The sequence below is a fragment of the Anneissia japonica genome, unplaced genomic scaffold, assembly GCF_011630105.1.
Source record: "Anneissia japonica isolate Jap-2015-1 unplaced genomic scaffold, ASM1163010v1 scaffold281_len866295_cov195, whole genome shotgun sequence".
Lineage (NCBI taxonomy): Eukaryota > Metazoa > Echinodermata > Crinoidea > Comatulida > Comatulidae > Anneissia > Anneissia japonica.
This window is the reverse complement of record NW_022728190.1, coordinates 159681-181771: the sequence shown is the minus strand read 5'-3', so window position 1 is coordinate 181771 and position 22091 is coordinate 159681. Positions and strand designations below refer to the sequence as shown.

The following is a 22091-nucleotide window of genomic DNA, read 5'->3' as shown; positions in this document are numbered from 1 at the left end:
TTAATATTTCTGAAGATCAAATATTCAGGAGGACAAATTTGGTCACTTAGAGAGATCATTTCACCTGAAATCAGGCAATACTGAGGTATACATAATGTAGATTCTAAATTTTGGGAATGGGTTTGAATCAGAATTCTGCATGAGATTTAATGTACTTGAAAACTGTCTGGTTGGAATCACTAAAAAACGGTGCACTTAAAATACACATGTTAGTACTTGAAAAATATCTCATCTCTAGGAACCATCAACAAAAACATGATAAAATAGAATATTTACAAGATAAACAGCATAAGATGACGGATGTGACCTTGAAAAAACTGAAGATTATAAGGGATAGATTCTTGGCATTGAAGAATAAGTAAACAAATCAATAAATAACCCATAACATTGATAAATTATTGATGGGATGAAAAGAAGAAATAAAATAATGTAAGGTAAATATAGACAAGATGATAAACATATCAAAACAGACTAGATATCAGATTTTTAAGAGGTCAATAGGTTTGCAAGTGAAAGTAAACTTTATTTCAACCAATGCAGGCGTGGATCCACTTATATTTTAAAATTTCAATGCATATCAAAGTTATGTAGGCCTGTTGAAATAGTGCTACTCACTTATCTATTCTGAACATATTGTGCCAATAACACCCCCACCCCCCTCCCCAACCTCCCTTTTGAAAAATTCTGGATCCACTTCTGCAATGCCTGTCGGACACAGCGTCCGGCTATAGACCCTACACAACACAAATATGATTAAACAAATTTTAAAAACATACCTAACAGAGAAAAAATATGAAGTCCCCTAACAAAATTAAAACACAATCTGTATCTTTAAAAGAACCGCTCAATGAAAAAAAACTTCAAAATTTACAGCCAAATTTACTTCCTTAATAAAAATCACATACTGAACATGTAACTAATAACTAATAACTCATTTAAAAATAGACATTATTATAGCTGATACAAGAAACCCAGTTTATATTGTACAAGAAGTATTTCGATCAGCATTCCCCTTGATTTATATCCCAAGAGGCATATCATACAATCTTGTATAATGAAAGATATGTATCAGGTATTCAAGATATTTGAACCTGGGGTTAAGAACTCCAGCGGTCAAAATAATCCTTACATTCATTCCAAATTGTTGTATCATTAGGCTACAATGCTCTGTATTAATCATTGGAGTTATGGCTGTTAATTAGAGGACTTTATCTATGTCAGTGGGTGATGTAAAACTGGTTCATATCTCTTCAACTGTCAAGTTTCCCATTTATTTTCATTATGTTCACAACATCCATAACAAGTACAGTAGTTAAGATCTTTGATGATTTTTCCTAAGAATGTTGGTAACTATACATCAGTAATTGGAAGTTTAAGTAGCTGAATTTATATAGAAATTAAATAAATTATAATTATAACATATTTACAATAAGATACAAGTTTTTGAAATTGTGTAACATTTCACATTTTTATAGGCCATACTAAATAACATTCAAAGCAAAATAACTGAATTTGTATATAAAAATAGTAAATTTATTAAATTATATTACAACATAAGATACAAGTTATTCAAGTTATGTAAAATATCAAAATGAACAACTAATCAATAAAATTAGTTAATAAATAGCATTAACATCAACAACCATTCATTTGAAACCATTGTCAGTATTCAACAGAACAGGTAATGTGCAATAGTAACAATCCATGCAATGACATTATTATGGTAAACAGGACCAAACACAAGTTTATTCGGATGTTGCCTTACAATCTGTGTTAAGCAAATATTAACTTTAACAATAAATTAATCAATATATTGTACAATATTTGAATGAATTATTTGTATATTAAATTTCAAATATTCCCCTCACCAATTAACAATACATTGCATTCTTATTCTTTACTCTAATATAATAATAAAATAATAAAATTAATTGTAAAATAAAGACAGTGTAAACCAGCAAACACTAAATGTTTTGGTCTGTTTCAAATTTTAAATTAATAACTTACAGTACTTTATCTTTTATTACAAACTATATTGCAGAAACAAAATTAATTTTGTGTGTGATAAGTCACGCCACATTTTGGTGAATAAATAAAGTAAAATAAAATATTATCTTTCTAAATCCTATTTTCATACATTCCATTCCATTGGGTTTTGTTTCTAGAAATTTCTTAAGTTTATAGAAATCTTTATTATCTTTTAATCAAGCAATTTAAAAGTTTTGAGGATTTTTCTACTTTTTACCAGATAGTTACCTCTAAAAAAAAATGTATAATATAATTTTTTATCAAATGATATTTATTAACATGCTAAATACACACAGTTATAGTAGGAACTGTTTTGCTTTTCAATAAACTACAATACCAAATGTAATGTACAATTGGCCACATAGCAGAAGATATAAAAAGAAAGTTACCGATAAAACAATACACTTTGCAATTGGAATAGAGTCTTCTTGTCTGCATAACTGGCTCCTTTATGACTACAAACCTGCTATTCAATTCTGTTATTCATTTTCGCTTCATCAGATGTAGCATTATTTATTGCATGAGTCTTATCAATTTGTTTTATGGAGATTGTGGTATGCTGTGACTACTGCTTTAAAATTGAGTTCCTAATAATTCCGAGCAAAAAGCATCGTATAAATGGACATGTGATCAGATTTTTAATATCAGTTGAGTACCGAGGGAACATGCAGTTGGCTACGGAGTACAATGCGACATCAGTTCCAGTTTCGTTTCTTACTTTTCATTTAATTAATTTCTTCGGACTCAAGACGATCATTTTTCATCAAGAAATTGATGTCTATTGTCTCAGCAGCAATGCTGGAAAAATTAAACTTTTACAGTATTAAATTTTAATGATTAAAAATTGTTTTTACACTAAAATGCTGTTTTTGATGTTTGATATGTTTTTATATCATCATAGAGGGTGACCCTTCAATCAAGCTTATTCTACAGTGTAGTACTGTAGTTCTGAGACTGTCTTAAAAATGGAAATTACATAGTGAACCTTTATAAAGTCTCCAGCGTCCTCCCAATTTTTACTGGTAAATTTGTCCATATAAAGCCAGCTAAGGATGCAATGTGAGGTATTGCCTCTTTTTAAGTAGAGCTCAATGGCTTCAAAAAACAATTGAGAACTTGCCTAAGTCATATCCAAAATGACATTGAATAATTATTCGACTTAGATAAAATTTGACTTACAGATTGTTAAATAATGGAAAATACAACTACTGTACTCGATAAAATTTGACTTACAGATTGTTAAATAATGGAAAACACAACAATTTGGCATGTAAAATATGATAGACTTAATGATAGAAATTATTCGACTTAGGCAAGTTTAACTGTACATAACCATAACCTAGGCCTGGACTGGAATGATGTCCATTTATTGAAAGAAGGCTAGCCTAGGCTACCTAGGCCTACTGTACAGCAGTTCTTTTTATGTTCTACCAACACACAATTTTTACTGGTTGCTCAGTTATAATTACTGGTAAAATTGATGGCTAAAACGTCTTCGGGAGAACACTGGTCTCACTATGAAAGGAGATGTTTTTTTAATCATGAGAAAATGATGTTCTGCCACAGGATTTGAACCCAGGACCCTGGGATTAGAAGGAAGGTAATTACCTTAATCACCAAGCTACATCTTCACTACAATATCACATTAAGAGCTAAATGTTATGAGCATCTAGAATACATTGTTGAATAAGATTGAATTAACAACACAAGGCTACAGTATTTTCAGATACATAGATACTTGTCATTAAGCCATAAATATCGATTTACTGTACTGTACTTATGAATTCTAAAAAAAAGATGGTATTCTTGAAAGAGACAAATATACTGTAGCTTAAAGCACAGTAATAATATAACTAAATAGAAAATATATCACAATTAGTAATAATGAAAAAAGATAAAAATGCTAAAAATACAAAAGAGATATTATACCTCTCCAATTAATATGATTAATATCTTCAGCATTAGTTAAATTAATAATACTGTACATAAAAAAAAAGAAAATTTCTAATTAAAAGGTTTCTAACTACAATGTGATTAATATCTTACAGTAGCATTAATTTTAGTATGGTTTTCTTTAGATCTTTCATAATAAATTGTGTGTTGCACATATGTTGGCACGTGTACTCAACCTACTCGCAAAAGAATTCCCTTAACGATGAAAGTGTATCCGATATGCGGAAGAGTGAAGAAAAAATGGAGCGGAATGAAATGGAGCAGATCTGATGAAACGATCAAGAAGTTTAATACATCTAGAACTGCTGATATGGAAAGACTGAGTATCATAAGGCCAAATACATTTTGGAATTTGAAGGACAAAAGAAAATCAATAGGCCTACACAGTATTACAACAAAAAAAATCACACAAAATACAAAATGATACTTTGTATGCATAAATAATAAATTAACAAAAAACAATAAATCTAAGTTGATCAATGACATTGAGGGTCAATAATACGATAGTATATTAATAAGTTATAATAATAATAGTAATAATAAAATAAAAATTTAATAGTATTTAATCAGTAAAATAATAATAAAAATAACATACAGTTTAGTTTAGTATTCACATGATTTGTAAATAAAAATAAAATTAGTAGAGTACAAACATGGACTAAAAGGTCTCAAAAACAAAAATTGAATAATAATAATTTCAAATGAAATTAAATTAAAATAATATACGACCAGTCAAAAAAATATTCTTATAGGAGATGAGACAGCAGGCAGATTATATGATCTTTCACAATAGTGTACATATCATATTCGAAACCAATATCCCAGACAAAACCAAATCTTCCACGTACTGAAATATGGCATATTACAGATTATACAGTACGCAATGTGTTTTAAGTTATAAATTAACAAATTGTTATCTTTCAACCATCTCTCAAATTCCATTCTCTTTAATTACAAAAAAAAATTGTAAATTATAATATGTTAAGGCCAATTTAAAAATTACTGTTTTCCCCACCAATATTTTATGAAGATAGCACTATATCCAGCCACTGTAATTAGGAAATGCATAGTAAAATAAAAATTTCAAATGTACAAGGAGAGTATAGCACAGGTGGGAAAATGTGCGGCCTGCGGGCCATGTACAGTAAGTCCCAGCGGAAACTTTACTGTGGTCGAGACAAACCTATGTGTGCAGCCCGCCTACAATTTTTTTCTAGAAAACCCTTGTTACTGTGGCCCAACACCTATCAGTGTTGAATCAAAAATTCACTTTGGCCCTCCAGCCCATTTTTATGTAAACCCCTGCACTATATTAAACCTGATAATGTAGTATAGGAATACCCATACTAATTATTCAGTGTACAGTACTTTCTCCAACTTTTTGTGCTTCATTTCTGAAGGAGGAAGGCTATGGTGCAAAGGTAGTGCTTCCAGTCGAAAGATGTGGGTTCAAATCTGATACTGAAGCCTGTTTGTGTTCTTTGGAGAATTTCACTGAGTACATCATTATATTGGTATTCCTATACATTTTGCGTTATGCCACTTATCAGGTTTAATGTAGTACAGGGGTTTGTCTCTCTCTACCCAAGGGTAAACATATGTACCTAGTGAAAAGTTTGAATACAATTGTGATGATATTGGGTTCTGCAACATTGCAAAGCAGCTCTACTGAGATCTGAGCATGTGTTCCATAGGTGTTTAATCTAATGATCAGGGGTAATATTATAATGTGAAATGCATTGATGGCCTTGGATTTAAGTGCTATACAGTGTAAAGTCTAGCATATCGGCTTGTAATATTATATGACACAATGAAGACATGCAAAACTTTGAATTTGGTTGACTGTCAAATATACTTATTTTTAAATGGTGCTATGAGACAGTATCACTATTTCTATAGCTTTAGTTTATTTGGACCTGTTTCTCAAAAAATCAGATTGTAAATTGGTGAGAGAAACCAACTCTTTGAATTGAACTACAAAAAAGATCTGTTCAATTAATTGTATATATTAAAGACCCATTTCGTTAATATTATCTTTTAGTCAATGCCCTTTGAATACCCCTGCATTTTTATCTTTAATATTACAAAATCTTATCAAGTTTGGGCTACGTGACTAGGATAAATTTTGACGCCAGTAGAATGAAGGAGCATCAATCAAATTAGATTGGTAGAAACTTGATTAATCAAACCTTGCAACAAGCTAAAATGCACTAATTAGGGGTCTAGAATCAGTGATAGATTCGTACTACGATGCTAATTATCCAATTAATGCTACATCAAGGTATAGGAATATTATTACATAAACTACTATTAGTAGAATCACCTAATCAATTATTGTGTAGATACTGTACAATGTACAGTAAAATAGCACGGTCGTTCACAGTGCTCGTATTTCTCGTAAGAGTGGTTAATTGAGCGCATAACACCGCTAGGATTTCATCTCTTTATGCGTCCTCATCTCTATTGAGGATGATCAAGACGACACATAAGTGGAATTGTGGTAAAATATTGATCAATTCATTCGTATAGATTCAGATCGAATATTTCACGGCCTGTTTCACGGCTTTGTGTTTTTCCAGGCAGTGAGAAATACCCGCAAGACGGGAATAAATTTCCTTGTTTCGTTTACCTTAATCAGTTGATGAACGGCATAGATGATCTACAATAGTTTCACAAATCAAGACAATGCTAAAAACCTAATGAATGAATATTCTCATTATGTAAGATTTTAATATCATTTCCTAGGTTTACAAGATATTTTGCTAGCATTCAAGCTTCTTCAGCACTTACTACTCTAGCATTTTTTAAGGAGGCTACCTTAGGCTTGTTGGCTCAAGCACTAAATCAATCAGTGAATCTTATTCAGGCTCTTATGCTGATGTTAGTGGATTCCTCTTGGGAAAGAAAATTCCTCTAATGATATTCAGCATTTACAGAAAGAATAATACGACTACACGGCAAAGTATCTAACTTTATATACCAACTAACTTGTACGGGTTTGAAGATGAATCATAATTACATAGTTAGTACTGTACCTGTATGTACTGTACACAGTGACTTTTTACCAGAAAAACAACTTCCAAATCGAGAACTTTAAATATCTGATGCAGTATCAAAATAGCTCTAGTGAAAACTATTACAGTACATCATTTTTTTTTAAATTTTTTTTTTAAATTTTCTCCAAAATTCAATGAAAATTACATCTTTCTAGACTAGACTAGGCCTAGGTTTTTTTTGTTTTTTTTGGGGGGGGGGTTATTATTCTGTCTTTCAATTGTTTGTTATTCCACCTGATCAAATCAAATTGGAAGATCCGGCAAAGTCAGCCACTATTTTACACGAGGCCTTGCACTTCATGGAGGATTCGAAGACTTGGCATGTACAATGGGATGGGTTCATTACAGATTTTTAAAACAAAACAAAACAAAAACTAAAAAAAAGGATGATCAACAACTCTTTTTTTTACATGGGCTATAGAAATATTTTTAAATAAAGAAAATAATGCAAATTACAAAATACAGATACTGAAATTACTGTAGATAACCAATACTATACAGTAAATATGAATTTGTTATTGGAGATATATTTTTTCTTAATCATTCAATAATGTTCATTAATACTGTAAATCAATAAATAGATGAATACAGTAGTTTGGCCCAGCTCAACATAAATATTTTAAACAGATAGAAAGCAAGACATTTTTCAATATTTAATAATTTCATGGATGGCAACATAAAAAAAAAAAATAATTTCACGCATCACAGAATATTTTGGAGGCTTAGAGTCTTTGAAGTTGACGGCAGAATTATACAATCTAATTAGTTTCAGAATTGATTGTATTGTACACTTGGGTAAAACTGGGACAAATATGCAAATACATGCATATGCCAAATATACTCATATAAATTACAAACCATGCATAAGTATTCAAACAAAATATGTATGCAGGAAGCACATTATATAAAAATACTGTACTACAGTACATGCATTAATGTCGATCAAGAAAAAAAAGTATGGAATAACCTTTTCCTTACTGAAGTACCAGTATCATACAATATGAAAACCAAGAGACAAATTAGCATAAACTTCAAATGTGAATTTCCATTCTAATATAGTTAAATTACAGTGAATAATATCCAATTACAGTACAGATATTTTTCATATCTTAAACAAAATATCAGTGATTAAACGATGTAATATTATTTTGCAATAAAAATATAATTCTTAATTCAGACAGGAATCCGAGAATATTAATGACTTTATCATTATACGAGCAGCTGGCCCAGGTCATGTGACTACCTAAGATGCGTTCTTCCCTCAGGAGGTATTTGTGGTTGAGGTCAATGGGTTGGAGACAATTTCTTAGTACAAAAGGCATGGCCATGGAGTAGGACTTGGCTATTGGAGGTTGTAGGCAGCCTATGGTGCTTGTTTAGGCAAATCATATCCAAGGCAATATCTTGCGTTTAATTTAATTTCAATCACTAAATGGTTCTTAGTGTTGACACAAGGAAACTTTCAAGTTTACGTTTTAGAAATACTACTGTACCATCAATCATGGAAAAAATAATAATAATAATATACAGCATTTCTGCTTATTTAGCAATATAATAATATTACTTAATGCTTTGCACAAAACACAAGGAAACATCCAAGTTTACGTTTTAGAAATACAACTGTACCATCAATCATGGAAAAAAAAATAATAATTTTGCACATTGAATTTTTAAATAAATAATTTATTATTCCGAATGGTCTTACCTGTATGTTAGCCTAGACATATGAAAAACTTGAAAAATTAGGTGATCTACTGTATCCCTGTACTGTATTCATTACTAATTAGTAAGGTTTCAAATAAAATATATTTACTACATTATTATCAACAATAATAGCAAGTCTACTGTACAGTGGCCGAGCAGTTAAGGCAAGGGCTGCTAACTACAACCCTAAACATCGTCGCTAGTTCGAGCTGCTCCTCGCACAGGGTTCAGTTGGTAGTTACCAAGTATTCTCGCATAGCCTGAGGACTTAAAATAGAGGTCCAGTCACATCTGGGGTGCACTTTAAAGAACCCATTGCATCTATATCAGAAGAGTAGGAGGTAGGATGCCATGGTTCATTTCAGCCCCGTCTTAAAATGAGCTGTAGAAAGCACCTCTTTATGGCCGCTGGGTAGGCACGTACCACACCCATAAGCAATTTAGCACAATGACACTATGAGATATGGGGTTTCTCCTACATATACAGTAACTTTACCTACCTAACGGTACTTATTATTATATCCAAAAAAATAGTACTTAAAAACATGCTTTTCAGTCAATTGCATCAATCATTGCACTTAGTGAAATTTTTCGAGTTTTATCAAATACAGTAGTATCAGATATTGCTTGCTAAGTACACAAAAACAGATTCTATTGTAGTAGAGATAGAGTGTACTTAATAGTTAATAATAAACAACAAACCACGACCAGTTCAATATTAGGACAAACTAATAACAATAACAGTTGTATTTATATACTGTCTGACATACTAGTATTACTAGACATCATCATTTTAGATACTTTGAACTATGGATATGATCAAGCTATCTTGTGTAGTACAGTAAACTGTGTATGTACATTACTATACAGTAGTTTAAAGCATGACTTGTCCAGTATGAATTGAAGTCTCATTCCTGCTGATTTGTGACTGTACCGTTCAATAGTTCTGTCGCAGTGAATATGTACAGTTTAGCAAAGGAGCCAGTCCTGTTTTAGGTCTTGTTAAATCAATTTGCAATATTTAGTAATCCCAACCTTATAATACCAGTAAAAATATAACAGGGGTGGGTGGTTATGCCCGTTTCCCCTAACCACCCTTTTCCCAGCTGTATCTCATACTACGCCCAAGTTTTTGTCAAACAACATTTTTTATATTAGAAAAATGGGTTGTATATCAAAATTTAGTTTTTTGCTTTGGAGCCTACTACTACTACTGTACTAATTAATTTAATTAATTTAATTTACTGTAAAAACAGAATAGAATTATTATAAATACCTTATGCTACCAAATATAATTTAAAAAAATAATATATTTTCAAATTAATCTTAGCCAAAGAACTATAATTTACATAACCACTGGTTAATGAGTAGCAATCAATCAAGTTACTGTACTTACAAAAATCTATTTTAAGTCGTCAGTCAGTATACCTATAAGTGCATAATGAGGTTAATTGTGGACACTTGCTCATCTGTCGGCTAAGAGCCATGTTGATGAACTTTTAAGCCAGGTAGAGTATTTACCGCATCGACCGACAATCAACCGAATGCTGGACAGTGGATCCATTTCCATTTCTGTCTTAGTACTCAACGATGCAACACCGTCTGCTGGTTGTTGGGAGAAGTCTGGACTTTGCCTTGCAAGCCTCATCAAGTTGCATTCAAGCATTGGCCATTAGGTCAATATATATCAATGTGTTAAGCCGCTTTACCCTTGTCAGTGAAGCATATAGTATATATCCTATAGTACAACAAAAGCCCTCACATTTGGAAGGAACTCAGAAAGATTCCATAGCACTAAACCAGAGATTCATAGCATTTGGGAAAAGACTTAGCAAACATAATACATTGATTAACCTCAAAATCAAAGAGGGATAAATCTATTAAACAATAATCATCACCAGCAGATGTCAACAGCTGTGATATCAATGAATGAAACTCTTCTTTAATCTGCAATAGAATGCAAGAATGGAATGATAGTATAGTAATATTTTGGAGGCCAAATTCAAGGGTATTGCAGCTCTACTATATAGTAGACATGTTTATATAGTACAATAGTGGTGTTGGAATCTCTGTCAATTAATAATTTTTTGAAAAGGTGAGACTTTTAATACTGGCTTTAAAAATCATCAGAGGGCAAAAAAAAAACACAAATAAAGTCTGTTTATTCTTATTCAGCAAAATGATTATGCCAAAGCATCAAGAAGAAAAATAAAAACAAAATTTGATTGATGAATGTAAAGAGTGTACTGTGTATATTAAATGAGATTGATAAATGCTATAAATTTATATAATTAAGGAAGAAATATCATATTTTTGGAGATTTCAAGGGAATGAAGGGCATAAGCCCTATAAAAAATATTAGTTTATCACCCTATTTACTGTAGGCTGGAAAAGTGATGAGGAAGGAGACTTCTTTTTTTCTTATTTTGCTGAAGCCAAATATCACCCTTGGGTTATTTGCTGGCACATTGATATTTAAAGTAAAACATTATTAAGATAATAAATAATATCTACTAACTAATACATTTTTTTTTTAACATTTCAAATTTTTTTCATGCACACATGGGTGATAAACAAATAAAAATTTTTATTGAGCCTAATAAAAAGAAATAAAAAATTTTTTTTTTTCTGAAATTTCAATTTTTATTGGCCAAAAATAAAATTATTATATTTGAAATCACCATTATTTGCGGTCGGAGGGTTCGCTAAACAAAGTGTAAAAAAAGTTTCGCCTAAACAACACATTTCTTGACATACTGTAACCTTCTTCTACTTTCAAAATCAGAGGCAACTATAGAAAATGCTGTTGTTCCTAAATCAATCCTCAGTATTCATTCTAAATAACTTTTGATAATAATCTATTAAAACAATCGCCCTCCAATTCGAGACCACTTTTAGGATCTCAAAATTTGGGGTGGTCTTGAGACCCAGTCTCCAATTACAGTAGAGGGTTAGTTTTGTGGTAAAATATTGAAGGTTATTATTTTGTTATTTGAAAAAGTGGTTTCATTGGAGGGTGCAGTGTATATATTTTAGTCACTATCATCTGCTCAAATTACTACTACTGTCTGTACTCAAGTTCACCTTACTAGTAATTTTTAGTAGGGTCATCCTACTTTGCTCATAAACAACTTATCAACTTGTACCATATGAAAGTTAGGTCAGTTATACAGAAATAAACAAAAACTTCACTGTTTATTTATGTGGGAATATTGAAAGCTATTAGTATGCAAATAAAAGCTAAATCAGGAAGCCTTATTGTGTAGTGCATTATTTCTTTAAGGTTTTAGGTGACTGAACTGCTACAAAATTACAACTTCCATGCCAACAAACTTTGGTATTATTAGGCCATAAAAGTTTGAGTTTCTATGCTAATTGATCACACAATTAAAAATTATTGTAAACTTGGAATACAATTATACAAATCATTGCAATTCAAACATACTTTCTCACATATAAGACCAAATAAAAAATTAAATAATTATGAATAATTGGTAACTTATAAACTGGGAATATTTATTTTCATTTGGAAAAACTTGTGTCCTTGAAAGCTGAAACTGAAGTGATACTGAAGTCATCAACAAAATCATTGATACCATCCAATATCAATAAGTCACTAACCTTTTGATATGCAGTTCTGTAAACTTCACTCCCAATGGGGATACCTAACCGTGACCCTCCCTTTCCCCTGCAAAATCCCACTAACATTCTCATTATATGTGCTATAAAATTATTTGATCTTTCAATGCTTTAAACTGAGTCACAAATACATTCCATACCTACATGGTTGATTTTTTTTTCAAATGAATTTCAACACTATAGTACATAATTGAACATTCTGCCATGGTTGTCTACTGAGGCTATAGCATATGTACAGTAGCATCAATCCCTGGAGGTTGGTCCCCCTGTAGCATGTTGTAGTATAGACCCCCGGAGATCAGAAGTAATAGCATGCAGATCATACACCTCCTGAGAGGAAATATTTCCTTATTTTAAAAAAAATGTCATATTATTTTTGAAAGTCAGCTGTATGGTATGCAAATAAAGGTCAAGGGTTACCTCCCACTGGTAATTGTCCTATAAATGCTTGGGTGAGGTTTGAGACGTGTTTTGCCTGAATGACTGTACTGACAGATTGCCTGCCTACCCCCTTCATCAACCAGTTCAACAACACTCAGCTGAGTCTCACCTGGCAACTTGTAAATGATGAAAAATAAACAAAGCTCCATACTACAGGTATATCTCAGTAGAGGGCAAGTGAAATGGACACCCAGGGTTGCCAAATCTTGTATTTTCAACGAACCTGAACTTGGTCAATGTTTCATAGCAAAACAGTTCCAATAAAATATGCTTATTTAAAGGAAGTTGAAATGTTATATTTGTGTTATTTCAAATATCTCTCGAGCTATTTTTTTAAATTTTAAAATAATACATTTTCAAATTTTTGCTGAAGTGTTTATATAATGTGCTATATAGTATTATTATTGTTACATATTACAGTAAGTTTTAAATTATTTACTTACATGAAAGTGGAATAATTATTTTATGTAACTAAGAAATAAGTACTGTTGTAAACATTTTGATCTGTTGTTAACTGATTTTCATCAGACCACGGCTGTTTACTGGATGGTGTCGTTTAAATATATCACTTTGGACCGAAAAGTAATAGTGTATCTCTCGCTTTACTTATAACTACTCCACTACCATAAACAGAAACCAGATTTCTTGAGCTGATTTACTTACAGTTTATATGTACTTGTTGGCAACCCATCTGGAACCGATGTCTGCGAAGAACATGAAACATCCTTATTCCCGCGTTCGTCGCTTTTAGTGCGTTTCTTACATGTACAGACCTTTGGACATACACTGCCAGCGCTTGCAATTAATTCCACAACAATGATGGTGAGGACGACGAGAAGACCGTGAGAGATCGTCATTCTGAAGTTCTGTCTACATACCAACATACGAAGCTAAACAACCGGTAAAAACTAAACAGCTTTAAGTCATCATTCATGAAGATCACAGTTAAGACTTCTACCGGAGAATAAATCCAATGTGAAACTGTGAATTACAGTATAGAAATGTTAATCACAAATGAAAGTCATATAAAAATCCTCAGGATGTATTCCACCAAAGTCTGAAATTTAGAAAGAAGGAGAAATATTGTTAGAAATCATATTTATAACACATTACATTTCGAAAATAATTGTTTATGAAAATTATATTATTTAATGTGCAATTTTATGAGATATTGTTGCAGATGAAAAAACCTGAACAAGTATCTATAAAATGTTGTCACATAAAAATACACAATAACAGAATGTTACCATTATAAAGACAAGATGGTACAATTCCTTAGTACAGTATTCAACACTGGCATACAGTAGGAATGCCATGGGATACAATGGTATTAACAATGAAAAATTATCTGTTATTTATATTATCAAAATGAAAGCTAAATCTATTGTTGTCATGTATGTCACTTATCACCATTATGGCAATAATACTTATTGTGCTTTAAAAGAGGCAGAGACAAATTCTCAAACCTAAAATGATTACGGAAAGAGCCATCCTTTTCCAGATATTATTACATTGTGATTTAAGTATAATAAATTCCAGGTTTAGAGTCCTTCATAAGAAATTTGATATTATAATTATCATTATTTAATGGGTTAAAATTAAGAGAATAAAGGTCAAACAAAGCCTATAGTAAGTAGATAAGCAATTAAGTATGAAAAATTATAATTTAATTGAGGATGAAAAAAAAAAAATGTTATTGGCAGTAGGGAGACGATGAGATTTTAAAGAGGGCACAGGCCCTCATGCCCCCCACCCCCTGCTGGATCCACGCCTGACTGTCCACTATTAACAATTATTTGTTGAGATCATGAACATACTGTTAAAAAAAAACTATTGCTGAATCATCTTATAAACTATGACCTAGTTTTTGAGAACAATCAGCAGAACAATTAATTACATTTATTAGTTTCAACAAAGCGATCAACTTCATATCATCGAACAAAAAGACCGGCACAGTGACATTCAAAAAGGCCGGCATGGTTATATTCAATAACTATTGCAGTCATCATATATTTTCATATTATCAAATACGTTAACGACTCATCTTTCTTTAAGTTATTTATCATTATCAATACTTCAGTAGAAAAATATTAAAATAAATATTAAATACATCCTAGTAGAAGACACTTTAATACTTAAATGTACAGTACTCCATACAGAATACTGGCTACTCTGTATATATATCATAACTGATTACATGAAAATAGTAAAATCAATATGGCAGATGGCTACATTATTATCAATACTTCAGTAGAAAAATATTAAAATAAATATTAAATACATCCTAGTAGAAGACTCTTTAATACTTAAATGTACAGTGCTCCATACAGAATACTGGCTACTCTGTATATATATCATAACTGATTACATGAAAATAGTAAAATCAATATGGCAGATGGCTACATTATTTGCCTGAATTTTCTTTTTATATTGGAAAAATTACAAAAAGTAAATGAGTATGCCTATATTTTTGACTGACGAGAAGCAGAAACTAACTGATGAATGATGGGAGTGGCCTTATATAGCACAAGTAATGTATGTACTGAAGATGATAAATATAGGCCTATGGAGAACAGATGGTTTTTTTACAAAGTTATGATATATAAATAAGCATTTGAAAGTTAAAAAGAGGTAGCAATTTAAATGAAAGTTGGCCCATAGCGCCAACATCGGGTGCCTCAACATGGGTTGCCTCCTCCCATAGCTTAGGCCTGGGCAGCCTACAGAGCCGCTGGTGAGGTCAAGGGGTCATACAGATGCAGTGCGAGTCTGGTATATAAAATATGGCATGGAACTGTTCCGTGTTATGCGACTTACAGGTATGGCCAGTTGTGGTATCAACAAAAGGAATGCTTTAGATCAAGAATTTAATTTAAATTATTCTTAGAATTTCTATTTAATTATGTTTTTTCTAAATAGAATGACCTGTTAATTCAGTAGGTAGTAGAAAAACAATAAAATCGGTAGCCTACTTTGCGAATTCGGTAGGGTTTGCATGTACGCACTCTCTATTAATATCGTGAAGGCATAATGGTTTCATACATAGGTCATGCATCATAGATTTCAAAAGTAAGTATAGTACATCGTCAAAGGATGTAAACGTCAGAGAGAGGCTAGACAAACCCAGAACAATGAGGCTACTATTCTCTGAACATATTTGATAATAGCAGTTTGAAAAAAAAAATTTTGGACGACGACCCAAACAAATATCCATGTAAGTTTGCCGCAACACATACTTCCCTGAAGATACTAAAAATGGATGATTAACTGTTCAACAAAATTGAAGTAAATATGTTTAAATTATACTTAAAATGCAATCTCTCTATTATAGCAAGTTTTAGCAGGATGTAAAATTCAACTTTAATTTACTTGGCGACCCAATTTTGGGTCATGACACATGTTTGAGAACCGCTGTTCTAGACCACTGATCTCTACTATTAATGGCTGGATTGCTCATCGCCCAATCCTGGGCGATGAAAAGAGTGAGGCCTCTGACGCCATGTTGGAGGGCCTAAGTGACGTACCAGTTTAGAAAAGTTTCTTTTGGTATTTGTTTAAATTATAGTTAAAAATAACGATTCTTGCAATACTTTTCAATAATAAATTTAAATTTAACGTAGGAATTTTTTTCAAGCCATCTAACCACTAGACGTATGCAGTTTTCAAAAACACGAGCGAAGTCGCGTTTTTATAGTGACGTCGATCCCTAACAACGCAAATAACTTCGCTTGCGCTTTCTTAAACTGCATCAAAAGTCACATCAATAGATAGTTGATAATAATCATTAATAACAATAAAAAAACTAACACCACTAAGATTAAAGTAATTAATTATACAAGTATTTTTTTCAGGAAGTACATTCTAGAGAACATCATGTATACATTGTGACAATTATTATCATCTTATTTTTTATTAAATTTTATGGGCTAAAGATCTTTCATTCACTGAAACCCCAAATGTCTATTGTTGATGAATCGTGGTTCATAAAAAGCTTACCAACCGACCCAAAAACATCAAGCTAGTATTACCTAATAAATTCAAATTTATTATGAAAAAGTTTTTCAAGAATCGTTATTTTTAACAATAATTTAAACAAATGCTAAAAGAAACTTGTCTAAAATGATACGTCACTTAGGCCTCCCAAATGGTGTCGGTGGCCTCACTAAAACCAGCCAATGAGCAATCCAGCTATTAATTATAGTAGAGATCAGTGCTCTAGACTAGTGCTTCCCCAAAGTTGTCTTTAGTTTAGTGATTCTGCGCACCTAGTTTCCTAGTGACTTTCCACTGGTTTTTTTTTATGTAGGCCTAGGTGCATCCCCTGTGCAATTAAAATACATTCACAGTATGTAAACTTATACCCAACCCAGCCCACCTAGCCTACAGCACAGTAGTCTACACAGAAGCAAACCTCATCATTACCGACTATTCAAATTTGCACAAGGAACATGAGGCTTGTACACGGGCCCGGCCTGCCGAAGCCTAGGCCTACCCGAGCGACCAGCCGAGCTTGGTTGGCTCACACAAATTACTAATCCTGCTCCACTACCAGGAAATTCAATAAGTAATCACAGACTAAGAATTTATTGCACTCTAATCATTTCGGGAAACTATTAAATAATAGGTTTAAACATACGCAGTCCTGACGTCTACACTGAGGTTTATGAAAAAAATTTGGACAATCGCCTGCTCTCAAACAGTTCACGCATGGGCTCCCAGACTGAAGTAGGCCTCCCAGGCCTAGCCAAGAGATTAACAAAACATTTAAACCCAGCTCGAGATGGGAAGGCCTGCCTGGTGCGTTACTTACAACACCCGCGCTGGAAACCCCAAGTTAAAGTATAAAATATAAAGTATTAATTTCACCTTTAATCAGATCTGGATCGTCCAAAACATTCCTCAGACTCAATTTGCAAAGTATGTGAAAGGTAACCATCAAACTTTTAGTCGTGTACTTCTAACGTGATCAAAATGACAATCTCTACACATTTTCACGTCGAAGCGCTTGCTTGATAACAAAGATTCCTTCAGATCATTCATCAACAAAACTGGTTCAATGACCTTTTCCAGTCGACGTCACGTCTGTAGGCGATACTATTGGCTAATACTAAATTGTGCTTAAAAGTTTATTGAAAATTGAAAATTATAAAGTTTTCGATTTATTTACGAGCTTTTATCGTTTTGTACAAAATGAGATGATGTGATGTTTTTTTTTTTGGTGAATTTTTCATCATTTTCCTGAAGAAATGCAACTGTCGTGAGAGCATGAAATATTCATTTGGCACAAATACATGAAACGAGGACAACGGGAGTTATTATAAAACAGAATCGTGTAATTGCATTATCGGCAAAATATTGTTACTTATCGTAAAAGGATTTAGATCCCTCGTGCTTGACTTCGGCTCGGTTCACAAAACTTACCTTTGAGACAAGCTTCACTCTACTCTCATTTTCCCTTTGATGAGTGCCAACCGCTTTACTCTAAATATCTCACAGTAAATTTTTAAAACACCGAGGAGGAAATACATTACTTGCAGACGATACAAAAGTAAATGAGAGAAAACATTGTGAAAATCTGCTCTTTCTGATCTAAATGTATGATTCCTATATAACTATATGTGACTGTGTTCAGGGTAGATTCGGGCAGTGACGTATCTAGGGGAGGGCGCGGGGGACGCACGCCCCCAAAAATGACTCGCGCCCTAGTCCCCCTCCCCTCCCACCAAAAATCACGGTCAAGTAGTTAAAAATCACCTAAAATCACCATATTTTTCGAATTATCGCCCCTCAACTGACCTTCGCGCCCCCATCAGCCCCCCCCCCATTTCAAGCCCTCTAGATACGCCACTGGATCACAAAAATCTAAAGCACCACCACTCCCACCCCATTTGGAAGTTTGCCAACATAATTTGTCCAAAATCAGACATACCCTCCAACTCAAGAAGACAGTCACCTCTGGCTAGCGGGTCCCAAGTAAAACTGGGATCAAGGAAGAGACTGTCCAGCGGACATATCCTAGGTCTGTTGAAATTGGGGTGGTAAGTGTAGGATTAACGTATATGCGTGAGTATTAAACAATATGGTGGAAGCGGCTTAGCGCAGTGGGATGGTTTGGTTTCCCCCTGGGTTTCAATCCTTTGCTGTGCATTTCGCTTGTTTTCTTTGAGCAAAGCACTTTATCTACATTGCTTCAGTCTAGTATCAAAGGTTACTCCCAACAAATTGCTGGGAGTAACCTTCAGTGGACCAGCTTCCCACCCAGTATTACATTCTCACGCTACAGACTGGGGATAAGCTCCAGCCCTATGAGTCCCAGTGGCTTATGGCAAGGATAGGGCACTGTGCGAAAGTGAACGTTAGCCGTATCAACATCATTATCATACACTCATCATTATCATCATCTTCCGATCATCATCGTTATTATTAATATCATTATTATCATCAAGATCCTCTCCATCGTCATAATTTTAATCACGATCATTATCATCGTCATTCCCATTATCGTTTACCACCATCATCATTATCACCGACCACCACCGTCATCGTCATTACTATCATCGTCATCACCATCATCATGAGATGATGAGAAAAACATATCCTCTTCTTCTTTCTCGTTCACCTCCTTTAGATAACATAATAATCAATTCGCCTAATTGGTTTCCATACAATCGCTACACGTTATAGCCGATAGCTTTCGGTGATGCTGATTGGTTGGTCGAATCGGGGGAGCCTTCCCCCGATTGCGTCGGGGAGAAAACACTGTAGCGACAGTAGTATAGCGATTTTAAGGAAACCAGGCATTTTATAATCCAAAGTAGAGCTGTAGTGGTAGATAGAATTTCTTCGAGCATTATCGTCTTCTATCATCATGAATTTTACATGTAAATTTAGTACAAATTAAACGAAAATTTTACTGACGCATAAATGATAGACCTAGGAATTCTATTCCTATCCTTGATAAACTGTTAGATTAGCTGGTGATCAATTTAATGATTTACGTAGTAAAAAGTATAATTTGGAAATTTATTATTTTCTTTTGTCGTTTAAGAGATATTAATTAAATATTTTAGATTGATGTAATATCCACAGAGTAATCTATATCAAGATATTTGAAAGTAAGGATTTCGACGAGGCTTGTGTATCATCTACATAGGCGGCCGGTCCGCCCACCCCTCTAAATTTTTCGAAATCATATAAAAAATAATAAAAATAAAGAAAAAAAAATATTCAAATTCAAGAATTGGTGTGCCACTACCGGTCATCTAGTCTGATGTGCCATAAAACTTCTCACATGAGAGTGGTCTAGACCCTTAATCTGTCAAAATACCTCTCCCATGGCCTCGTTTCGTTTTGCCACATTTAATAGATATACCTATAAGCAACACCTAAATTAGGACATATTGGACTTTCGATTATTAAATTTACTAACTTAACTCGATTGTTGTTTGTAGAAAAACATAGATATTGTATCTGTCTCTTATACACATCTTCTACAGACACTGTTAATGCTGACTAAGGGCTGTCTCTTATACACATCTAGATGTGTATAAGAGACAGTTTATATAGAGAGCGCTGTTAATAGAATTATGGCTTTCACTATTTAGACTACGTGAAATATTACTAAATGAATTGTGGGAAAATTTGAGATATTAAACTTCATCTGTTTATTATATTCAAATATTTTATAATTAGCATTAATAAGTAAATTGTATATATTTCTTTTTGCTGTTTATTTTTAAGGAAAATTTACTTCAAATCATGAAGACAGGAAAGATACCGTAAGTTAACTTTACCTACTGTACTTATGGTAGACTTGCATTCATGCAGATAGATAAAACCATCTTCGAAATCTTTGCTAAATATAATAGTATTAGTATTTGGAATGGAAATGACAGTCACGTGTCAGACATTAATACATAAAGGTTGCGATTCAGTGTCATCAACGACATTCAATTATGAGTGTGCTCTCAGCAATGACGGCCTAACAATACGTACTTATATTATTTCATAACAATAGGTGACATAATTAAGATGCAGAACTTGAAGAGGTTCACAAAAAGTAGAGCATCGAATATTTCCATTTTCTGAATATATAGAACAAATAATTTACTAGAGTGCATTGAGCATAATAAATATCATTTCTATACGCCCTATTCGTATTTTCCTCATTAATCACACGCGCACACTCGCACAGTCCATCCATCTAAAGGTATAAACGGAAGCGATGTCAATGGCGGAAGGGGTTTACTCCGGGCGGACAGGTTACCACCACCCCACCCACCCCCCACACTCTCCCTGTCGTCCACGACTCGTCGTCGACAGACTATAAATGATACATGATTTTCCTTTCATTTTTAATTTTGTGTGTATAATAACACGTTTTAGAACAGCTGAAAATGGCCAAAATTCATTTGCTCAGTTATCAAGGGTGGGTGGGGAAAGGGGGCTTTCTCTGGTCTGTTCCCCGCGGGCAGTCCTCTGTCAGAATATTTAGACTCCTCACTTTTCGCGACGCCGTCTATACAGCAAATTACACGATCGCTATTTTTAAATAAATTTGAGCAAACATGGATGATTAAAGTTGGGAATATGAAACTAATGCCTATAAAACTCAGCCTATTCATCGCGACAATAACTGCGCAGACTGACCCAAATTCCAAAGAACTCCACTATTACGTGAGCATGCGCAATCGAGATGGCTCTCGGTTGTAAATTTCGAAAGCACCCCTCGGGCCCCCTACAATATTCTTTGTATAATATTAGTAATAGGCCTATTGTTACCCAATATTGCAGCGCATTACATTTTTGTAAGAAGTCACTTTATAAACTACTAACTTAAATAATAGGCAAATTAAGATTGTTTTATGTTTATTGTTTCATGTACATGAAAATGATACCGGTAGCCCTTTTTAAGTTACGCAAAGGTATAAGTAGGCCTATATCACTTTCTTCATCTAAATGCGTCATATAGGCTATGCAACCAGTATTTTGTGTGAATGATGTTGCAAGATTTATGTTGCAATATGCCACTATATTAATGTTTGTTTGTGTTACACGATTGTTTTCCTCTCATTCAACTTCTAATCCTTGAGTTCCTTCACACTGACACAGGGCCTATCTTTCCTTTTTAAACATTTGAATAAATAATTCTTTTAAATTATCAAATTTTGTGTTCCGTGCCGAAATCTGCTGCTCTTTATATGATAAACTTTAAACTAGAATTACCCTCACATCTATAAATCAACATACGGTAACTAAACTGTGATAGTT

The 22091-nt window shown here is 33.1% G+C and overlaps 1 protein-coding gene across 1 annotated transcript in view; it reads right to left on the bottom strand.

Annotated features, from left to right (window-relative positions):
• The window catches only part of LOC117114014 (adhesion G protein-coupled receptor A3-like), a 72282-nt gene extending 54439 nt beyond the window's left edge, over positions 1 to 17843 (bottom strand). The window contains exons 1-2 of the mRNA XM_033257541.1: positions 17688 to 17843; positions 13485 to 13878 (exon numbers count right to left, since the gene is read on the bottom strand). Coding sequence (XP_033113432.1) covers positions 13485 to 13705 — 221 coding nt within the window. The 5' untranslated portion in view covers positions 13706 to 13878; positions 17688 to 17843. The remainder of the gene's footprint in view (positions 1 to 13484; positions 13879 to 17687) is intronic.
• Positions 17844 to 22091: the final 4248 nt, after the last annotated feature.